The sequence below is a fragment of the Dipodomys ordii genome, unplaced genomic scaffold (genome assembly GCF_000151885.1).
Source record: "Dipodomys ordii isolate 6190 unplaced genomic scaffold, Dord_2.0 Scaffold142, whole genome shotgun sequence".
NCBI lineage: Eukaryota > Metazoa > Chordata > Mammalia > Rodentia > Heteromyidae > Dipodomys > Dipodomys ordii.
Window position 1 is genome coordinate 3,650,327 of NW_012267358.1, and position 9,641 is coordinate 3,659,967.

A 9,641-nucleotide genomic window follows, 5' to 3' on the forward strand; every position below is an offset into this window, starting at 1 on the left:
CTCTACCACTTGAGCCACAGTGCCACTTCCAGCTTTTTTCTTTTTGCTTTTGTGGTGCTGAGGAATGGAACCCAGGGCCTCTTGCATGCAAGGCAAGCTCTCTACCACTGAGCCACCTTCCCAGCCCTCTATCTCTGTCTTTACATCATCTTTACCCTGGGTCTTCTTTACCCTTTTTTCTCTTCTAAGGAGATTTGTCATTTATAAATTTCCAGTGTATATAACTTTTTAGAAGCCACCATTTAACTCATGAGGAAGAAAATTTTCTAGCTTTAGATCGTTTTACATGTAAATAAATTGAAAAAAATAAAAACTAGGGTTAGCCTTCCATTCCAGCCAGATTGGACACATCTTATGTTCTTACTCTGACTGGATTTAGCCTCTCCTTAACCTTCTGTGGTTTAAAATCCTTCAAGGCTACAAACTCATTAGAATGGCTCAATTCCATAACACTGACAACACTAAAGCTGGCAAGGAAGTGGATTAGGAAGTGTCATTCCTTTTTTTTTTTTTGTCAGTTGTAGGGCTTGAACTCTGGGCCTGGTGGCTGTCCCTCAGCTCTTCAGCTCAAGGTAAGTGCTCTACCACTTCAGCCATATTGCCACTTCCAGTTTTCTGAGTGGTTTATTGGAGATAAGAGACTCATGGTCTTTCCTGCCCAGGCTGGCTTTGAACCGTGATGCTCAGATCTCAGCCTCTTGAGTAGCTAGGATTACAGGCATGAGCCACTGGTGCCTGGCTGTCATTCCTTATTGGTGACAATGGAAGGCTCTGAGTTCATTCTCAGAACGTTAAGAGCAGGAAGGATGTAGAGGGTAAGGGATAGAAAGGAGGGAGGGGAGAAGAAAGGAAGGGGAAAATACTTTCTGATGTATCAATGATGTATCAGTCAATCCCTCAGTTGTAATAAGTGCTCTGCTGTCAGAATGAAGTTTGCTTGGAGGGGAGAGGGATATTGGTGCTCAATAAAACAAATGTTACCACCTCCAATGTATTGCTCTCCGAAATGAAGCAATCAATTTTTCTCTCCCTTGTAATTCAATAGCACTTAGTTGTTCTCTTTGTTATTTTCTTCTTCTTCTTTTTCTTCTGGTTGTTATCTATTTGTTTATTGAAACAGTCTCACAACGTAGCATTGGCTGACATCAACTCTTTGATCCTCCTTCCTCAGCTCCTCCAGTACTGAGATTATAGACTATAACACCACACCTAGTTTTGTTACTTTTATTAGGCCACCCCGGCTGTAGTTTCTCTTAAAAAAAAACCTACTAATACTATAAAATAGAACATTAGTTCTGGAATCAGGAAGGAAGCCTTAGCTCCAGCTCTCTTACTTAGTATGTGTATAAAATTAGCTGAGGGAATCTTCACTCTGAAAATCAGCTTCATGTATCTACAAAACAGTGATGGGGTGTTTGTGCAGATAAAGTCTGAAAAGTATGTGACTGTAGGTACCTCTTACACTAGTGCAATGGTTCTTTACTGGACTTCAAACACATTTCGAGGATGCACAGATACCCTGCTCTGGGGCGTCTGTGAATCTCCCTGGAAAGTAATGCTTGTATAAATATTTTTCTGAAAAGATGGCCCATAGTTTCCCTTGGCATTTTTTGGGGGGTCTGGTTGTGGGGCCTGAACTCTGGGCCTGGGCGCTGTCCCTCAGCTCTTCAGCTCAAGGCTAGCGCTCTACCACTTGAGCCACAGCACCACTTGCAGCTTTTTTCTTTTTGCTTATGTGGTGCTGAGGAATCGAACCCACGGCCTCAGGCATGCAAGGCAAGCACTCTACCACTGAGCCACCCTCCCAGCCCTCCCTTGGCATTTTTTAAAAGATGGAATATCCCTAGGTACCTCCCCAGGCTGGCAATCATTCTGTCTCAGTCTCCTAGGTGAAGTGATTATAAATGTCAGTTACAGGTTAACACCTCCTCTGAAGGTTTCCAAGATGCCTTAAAAGATTAGCAAAAGAAAGGACAAAAAGGATTAGGAACCTTCAACTTCGAGACACTTTAACAGGTACTTTCTCATGCATGCATGGTTTCTAATGTTTACAACCAACCTTAAAAGTATTAACATACCCATTATCCAGATGCAGGAAGTAGGTAAGTGTTTTGAAAAAAGTAGAGTTCGTAACCTACTCAAACATTAGAACACATCTGCTGGAGGCCAGTAACGGAGTTAGAGATTGGGAACTTGGTTCCAGTCAAAGTTGGCTATCACAGCTGCGTCCCCAATTACAGGTCTGGCCCTCCAGCTCCAGTACAATACCGCGATCAAGGAGGTCCCGAAATTCTCCTAGAGTGAAATTCACTTTCGGTTGGTAGGGCGGAAAGCTCGTGAGGCGCGGGACTCCGCCCCACGCCGGGGCAGACCACGCCCCCTCTGCAGTCAGTATTGTCCGAAGGTTCCCAGCGTCCCTCGGATGGCCTCGGTAGTTTCCGGTAAAAACCGAGAGTTTCTAACGTGTCCCCTAGTTGTCTCTCGGCCGCCGTCCTCTCTACTGCCACCTCCTTTTCCCTCCTCCTTTTCCTCCCCTTTTCCCCCTCCCCTCCCCCTCCCCAGGCCCGGCCCTGCTGGCGCCTTTGGCACTACGGGCTGGGCAAGATGGCGGCTTTCGGGATCTTAAGCTACGAACACCGGCCACTAAAGAGGCCACGGCTGGGGCCTCCCGATGTGTACCCTCAGGACCCCAAACAGAAAGAGGTGCGTTTAAAATGTCTGGCTCCGCTAGGGCTGGGTACCGGTGATTAGCCTGAGGGGAAGCATTGACAGTTGTACGGGGGAGGGGGGGGGGTGTGGGGCGGGGCGATTAGGTGAGAGCAAAAGTCCCGGAAGGCAGGGGGAGTGTAAAGTGGGCCGGTGTGGAGGTGAGCCCGGGCCCAGCCCGGGAATCCCTTGGTATGACTAGGGAATGATGTTGAGGGCCGCGCCTGAGGCGCCCCCTTCTACACACAAACCTAAGAAAGTTATGTGAGGCTGCCCGCGAGGGAAGTGATGTTGAGGGTGTGCTGGGTGGTTGAGAATTTTAGTGATTATGGGGGTGAGGGTGGGGTCCAAATGAATATAAGGACCCAGCTTTAAATAACAACCTGTTCTTCTCTGAAGAAGTCTCCTCCCTTTCTCCCTTGTTCCTATCTCTTCTACCCTCTTCCCACGGAAGGGAAAAAAAAAGCTAAAATGCTGTTTTCCTTCCTCAGGATGAACTGACGGCCTTGAATGTAAAACAAGGTTTCAATAATCAGCCCGCTGTCTCTGGGGATGAACATGGTAGCGCCAAGAATGTCAACTTCAATCCTGCCAAGGTGAGATCACCCCTGCCAGGCTGAAAGAAAAGACTGAAGAATCTCAAAGGCCCTGGGTTGGGAAAACTTCAAGGGAAAACCTAAATGGCTGAGTTTGACTTCATAATCCATTACTACCATATTAACATTTCCCCATCAAAAGCAAGATCATCTGTCCATTCTTCCCACCCTGAGGTGCAAATTTCTTCCCTCAGATCAGTTCCAACTTCAGCAGCATTATTGCAGAGAAGTTACGTTGTAACACCCTCCCTGACACTGGCCGCAGGAAGCTCCAAGTGAACCAGAAAGACAACTTCTGGCTGGTGACTCCAAGATCCCAGAGTGCTATTAACACCTGGTTCACTGATCTGGCTGGCACCAAACCACTCACACAGCTAGCTAAGGTGAGGAACTGTCTTCTGTTCTCTAGATCAAGGAGAGAGTGTGGGTGAGATCTCACTCTTTGTGATGTCCAATCCAGGTCCCCATTTTCAGTAAGAAGGACGAAGTGTTTGGGTACTTAGCCAAATACACAGTGCCTGTGATGCGGGCTGCCTGGCTCATTAAGATGACCTGTGCCTACTATGCAGCAATCTCTGAGACGAAGGTTAAGAAAAGAAATGCCCTTGGCCCCTTCATTGGTGAGTAACCCTAACATCAGGAATACCACTGCTGACCTTAAGGAGAGATAGAAAAATCCTTAGAATCATTCTCTTTCCTAATCTGTATTTCTTGCTTCTGCTTGTGTCTTGGATTTACCCAAATAATAAACATCAAGTCATTTGATTACCTCAGTGTATTCACATACTGTGTTATAAACATGACCAGCACATGGACTCTGCCCTTAAGATCTCAATAGGAATATACCAAGATATATGTTCAAGTAGTATAATTAAATGTAGAAAGCAGTAAGTATCCAAAGAGGATTCAAGAGATTCTTTGAGACTTTGGTGGACAGAAAGATTACTTTCTCTTGTGAATACCTGGAAGACTTTAGAAAGATGATGGCATTTGTTTGTTTTATTTTTACTATTTATTATTTAAATTTTTGTCTGTCATACGGCTTGAACTCAGTACTTCAGCACTGTCCCTGAGCTTTTTTGCTCAAGTCTAGCACTTTACCACTTTGAGCCACAGGACCACTTCCAGTTTTCTGGTAGTTAATTGGAGATGTGTCTCACAGACTTTCTTACCTAGGCTGGTTTCAAACTGCGATCCTCAGATCTCAGCTTCCTGAATAGCTAGGATTATAGGTGTGAGTCACCAGCACCCACTATATTTGTTTATTTTTTACTTTTTATTGTTATTATAAAGGTTATGTACCGAGTGTTACCGTTTCATTTATGTATTTTAGAAATTATCTTTTGTATAAGTAGTTGTATATATTCAACAAAGCATTTTATGAACACAATGTATCTCGAACAATGTAATCACTTTCCTCACTCTCCCCCACCCCTCTCAACTGCCGGACATGATGGCATTTACCCCGAGGCTAAGAAGAAGAGTAGAATTTAGAACTTTGATAAGGGCTGAGTACAAGGCCCAGATGGTAGGTAGAGCACCTAGGCAGCAAATGTGAGGCCCTGCCTGTGTTCAAACTTCAAAATGCCAAAAATTTAAAAATAGTCTTTTAAAGGCTGGGGTATGGCTTAAGTAGTAGAGTACCTGTCTAGAATTGTGGTGGTTATACATAGAGATAGAGGACAGAAGGGTAGTATCAAAAAGGCCACTTTCAGTTTTTTTTGGGGGGGGTCCAGTCATGGGGCCTGAACTCTGGGCCTGGACGCTGTCCCTCAGCTCTTCGGCTCAAGGCTAGCGCTCTACCACTTGAGCCACAGAGCCACTTCCGGCTTTTTTCTTTTTGCTTATGTGGTGCTGGGGAATCGAACCCAGGGCCTCATGCATGCAAGGCAAGTGCTCTACCACTGAGCCACCTTCCCAGCCCTACCTTTCCGTTTTTCCTTTAGAATGGACTCAGATCATCACCAAGTATTTATGGGAACAGCTACAGAAGATGGCTGAATACTACCGACCAGGGCCTGCAGGAAGTGGAGGATGCAGTTCTACTATAGGGCCCTTGCCCCATGATGTAGAGGTGGCAATCAGGCAGTGGGACTACAATGAGAAGCTCGCCATGTTCATGTTTCAGGTAGGGAGGAGGGCAGGTTGTTTGAAGCACTGGAATGGGCCTAATTTTACTCTCTGCCTATGTAGAATAGTATCTACCTGTTACTCTGCTCTGGTTGTGGTTCTCTTCACCATTTCATTTACTTTTTTAAAATTTTTGTCGGTGGTGGGGCCTGAACTCGGGGCCTGGGCACTGTCCCTCTGCTCTTCAGCTCAAGGCTAGTGCTCTACCACTTGAACCACAGCACCACTTCTGGCTTTTTTTTCTGCTTATATGGTACTGAGGAATTGGACCCAGGGCCTCATGCATGCAAGGCAAGCACTCTACCACTGAGCCACCTTCCCAGCCCCTTTATTTACATTTATGTGCCTCAGCTCTGACAGTCCCTGGGCTGAACTAATACTTTTCCTGTCCCTGATACCCATAGGATGGAATGCTGGATAGACATGAGTTCCTGACCTGGGTGCTTGAATGTTTTGAGAAAATCCGCCCTGGAGAGGATGAATTGCTTAAACTGTTGCTGCCCTTACTGCTTCGAGTAAGACCTAGGATTTTGGAGGGCCTAAGGAGGATTTGAGGTAGAGTAAGATGCTAGAGTGGTGGTCCTTGCAGAGAATCAGGATGTCTGTTGGCCATGTTTTCACAGTACTCTGGAGAATTCGTTCAATCTGCATACCTGTCCCGCCGCCTTGCTTACTTCTGTACCCGGAGACTGGCACTGCAGCTGGATGGTGTGAGCAGCCATTCATCTCATGTTATATCTGCTCAGTCAACAAGCACACTGCCCACCACCCCTGCCCCTCAGCCTCCAACTAGCAACACACCATCAACCCCCTTTAGTGACCTACTTATGTGCCCTCAACACCGGCCTCTTGTTTTTGGCCTCAGCTGTATCCTTCAGGTAGGTACTGCGTAGATTCAAGAAATATTAAGAAGTAGCTTGAGAAAGACTAGCATGCTCATCTGGAGAATGAGGGTGATATCAGCACGGAGGTGGGACAAGGCACTGAGTACTTTTTCTTGGAGATTATTGCTTCCCAATGATGTCATGTTAATCTTGATTTGGGGGGATTTTTGTCAGCCTCTCATAGAACTAAATAGTACAATCAAAGCCTCTCAGGGTGAGATGCTGAGTATGGTGAGGCATGCTTTCAATATCAGCACTTGGGACACTGAGGCAAGATGATCATGGATTTGAGGCCAGCATGGGCTAAATAGTGAGATCCCTCCAAAAGAAAAAAAAAGGAGAGAGAGGGAAAGAGGAGGGAGGGAAAGAACAAAGGTAAAAGGAGGGAAGGAAGAAAGAAGAAAGCAGGTGAATAGAGGGAATCAGTGATGGGCAATATATGCCTTAGGATAACCTAAGGGTTAGATCTTTTTTTTTCTTTTTGCCAGTCCTGGAGCTTAAACGCAGGGCCTGGGTTATGTCACTGACCTTTTTGCTCAAGACTAGAACTATACCACTTGAGCCTCTGACTCCACTGCTGGCTTTTTTAGTAGTTAATTGGAGATAAGAATCTCACAGATTTTCATGCTCAGGCTGGTTTCAAGCTGCAGTCTTCAGATCTCAGCCTCCTGAGTATCTAGGTTTCTATGTATGAGCCACCACTACTCGGCCCTAAGGGTTAGATCTTTTAATGGGATTCTAGAAAAATCACCATGGTAACTTACTTTGACTTACTTAGCTGTTTCTATTTGGCAGACCATTCTCCTGTGTTGTCCTAGTGCCCTGGTTTGGCACTACTCACTAACTGACAGCCGAATTAAGACTGGCTCACCACTTGACCACCTGCCTATTGCCCCTTCCAACCTGCCCATGCCAGAGGGCAACAGTGCCTTTACTCAGCAAGTAAGTCTAACCACTATCCTAATCCTCTCAGATTGAGATATGAAAAACAAACTACTTTTCCAGACATAGTTATTCTGTTTTTTGTTTTTATTTTTGGTTGGTTGTGGGGCCTGAACTCTGGGCCTGAGCGCTGTCCCTCAGCTTTTCAGCTCAAGGCTAGCACTCTACTACTTGAGCCACAGCGCCACTTCCGGTTTTCTAGTGGTTTATTGGAGATAAGAGTTTCATGGAGGGGCTGGGAATGTGGCTCAGTGGTAGAGTGCTTGCCTAGTATGCATGAAGCCCTGGGTTCGATACCTCAGTACCACATTCACAGAAAAAGGCCAGAAGTGGCGCTGCGGCTCAAGTGGTAGGGCACTAGCCTTGAGCACAAGAAGCTCAGGGACAATCCCAAGCCCTGAGTTCAAGTCCCAGGACTGGCAAAAAAAAAAAGTTTAGTGCACTTTTCCTGCTTGGGCTGGCTTTGAACTGTGATCCTCAGATCTCAGCCTCCTGAGTAGCTAGGATTACAGGCATGAGCCACCAGTGCCTGGCTAAGCCTTCTTTTTTGATATTGCAGGTCCGTGCAAAGTTGCGTGAGATTGAGCAGCAGATCAAGGAGCGAGGACAGGCAGTTGAGGTTCGCTGGTCTTTTGATAAGTGTCAGGAAGCCACTGCAGGTAGGTGTCAGAGGATGTATGTTTAAGGAAAGGATGGGGTGGTAAGGACATAGACTCCTGATAGTTGGAATGTGTGAATTCTCTAGTTAAATCTTCTTTACTGTTTGTGTTCCTTAGGCTTCACCATTGGACGGGTGCTCCATACTTTGGAAGTGCTGGACAGCCATAGTTTTGAGCGCTCTGACTTTAGTAATTCACTTGACTCTCTTTGTAACCGAATCTTTGGATTAGGGTCTAGTAAGGATGGACATGAGGTGAGCAGAATTTTACTCATCCATTAGAAAGAATGATATTATATCATTTGCAAAGAAATGGAAGGTCTTGTAAAAAATCATATTAAATGAATTAAGTCAGGCCCAGAGAGACAAAGGTTGCATTTTTTCCTCATATGTAGAAGCTAGAATTAGTTTATAAACATGTAAGTAAATACATTGGGTGGTACACAAATGTATACAGATGTATTAACTGAAATATGGCAGTATTAAGGGGGAGCTCAAATAGTGTAATTTCTTAGAGAAGCAAAGTAAATGTTCAACAAAATGAACACCAGGAAATGGGTGTTTGAAAGGAGTAGGGCCAAGGGGAGGGGAGTATATGAATGAAAAAGAGAAGTAGGAGGAGTCAAAAATTCAGTGTGGGAAGGTGGCTCAGTGGTGCTTGCCTCTCATGCATGAGGCCCTGGGTTCGATTCCTCAGCACCACATAAGCAGAAAAAGCCACAAGAGGCACTGTGGCTCAAGTGATAGAGCACTAGCCTTGAGCTGAAGAGCTGAGGGACAGCGCCCAGGCCCAGAGTTCAGGCCCCATGACCAACAACAACAACAACACGTTCATAGGGACAGGTAAGAATGTTGAAAGAGTGATATTGATCAAGACACACTATATTCATAAACTGCCTTGTTAAGAGGCAACTACTTAAAGATAACTTTAGAAGAAGAAAGCACAAAAACATTGCAAGGGCAGTAGTATGTATGAGGAAAGGCAAGATGAGGCATGGAAGCCAGAGAATTTCTGTAGATAATGGAGCTCAGCCTTGAAGAAATTGGAATTCAATTCTTTGTCCCTTGTCCCTATCTTCCTCTGGTTACAGATCTCTGATGATGATGCTGTGGTATCCTTGCTATGTGAATGGGCTGTCAGCTGCAAGCGCTCTGGACGGCATCGTGCTATGGTGGTAGCCAAGCTCCTGGAGAAGAGACAGGCAGAAATTGAGGCTGAGGTCTGGGACAGAGAAAGGGGAATAAGATTGGCCACTGGGAAGGAGTTTAACTGAGTTTTGAGAGCTCAAAGATTATTGAGGTGGTAGTGGGACTGAAGTTGAATGTGGGAGAACAGGTTAAAGAAGTGGTAGGGAGCCAAGCATGGTGGTACATACCTGTAACCTGGGAGACCGAGAAAGGAGGATCATGAATTCAAGGCCAGTTTGAGCTAGAAAGCAAGACCTTGTCTCAAAAAGAACTCAAAACAATAACAACAAAAGACATGGGAAGAGAAAACAACAGAGAGTGTTGTGTGTGTCTGAAATACCATAGTAAAATATCTTGGTGTAATTAATATACCATAAAAATAAACAATCCATGGGCTGGGAAGGTGGCTCAGTGGTAGAGTGCTTGCCTTGCATGCCTAAGGCCCTGGGTTCGATTCCTCAGCACCACATAAGAAAAAAGCCGGAAGTGGCACTGTGGCTCAAGTGGTAGAGCGCTAGCCTTGAGCTGAAGAGCTGA

General features: G+C 45.5%; 1 protein-coding gene across 1 annotated transcript in view; it reads left to right on the forward strand.

Annotated features, from left to right (window-relative positions):
- The first annotated feature begins 2,523 nt into the window (after positions 1-2,523).
- The window catches only part of Med12 (mediator complex subunit 12), a 29,556-nt gene continuing 22,438 nt past the window's right edge, over positions 2,524-9,641 (forward strand). The window contains exons 1-11 of the mRNA XM_013031668.1: positions 2,524-2,703; positions 3,198-3,302; positions 3,497-3,685; positions 3,763-3,922; positions 5,249-5,430; positions 5,837-5,947; positions 6,056-6,310; positions 7,112-7,258; positions 7,818-7,917; positions 8,035-8,171; positions 9,008-9,136. Of these exons, the coding sequence (XP_012887122.1) occupies positions 2,605-2,703; positions 3,198-3,302; positions 3,497-3,685; positions 3,763-3,922; positions 5,249-5,430; positions 5,837-5,947; positions 6,056-6,310; positions 7,112-7,258; positions 7,818-7,917; positions 8,035-8,171; positions 9,008-9,136 (1,614 nt within the window). The 5' untranslated portion in view covers positions 2,524-2,604. The remainder of the gene's footprint in view (positions 2,704-3,197; positions 3,303-3,496; positions 3,686-3,762; positions 3,923-5,248; positions 5,431-5,836; positions 5,948-6,055; positions 6,311-7,111; positions 7,259-7,817; positions 7,918-8,034; positions 8,172-9,007; positions 9,137-9,641) is intronic.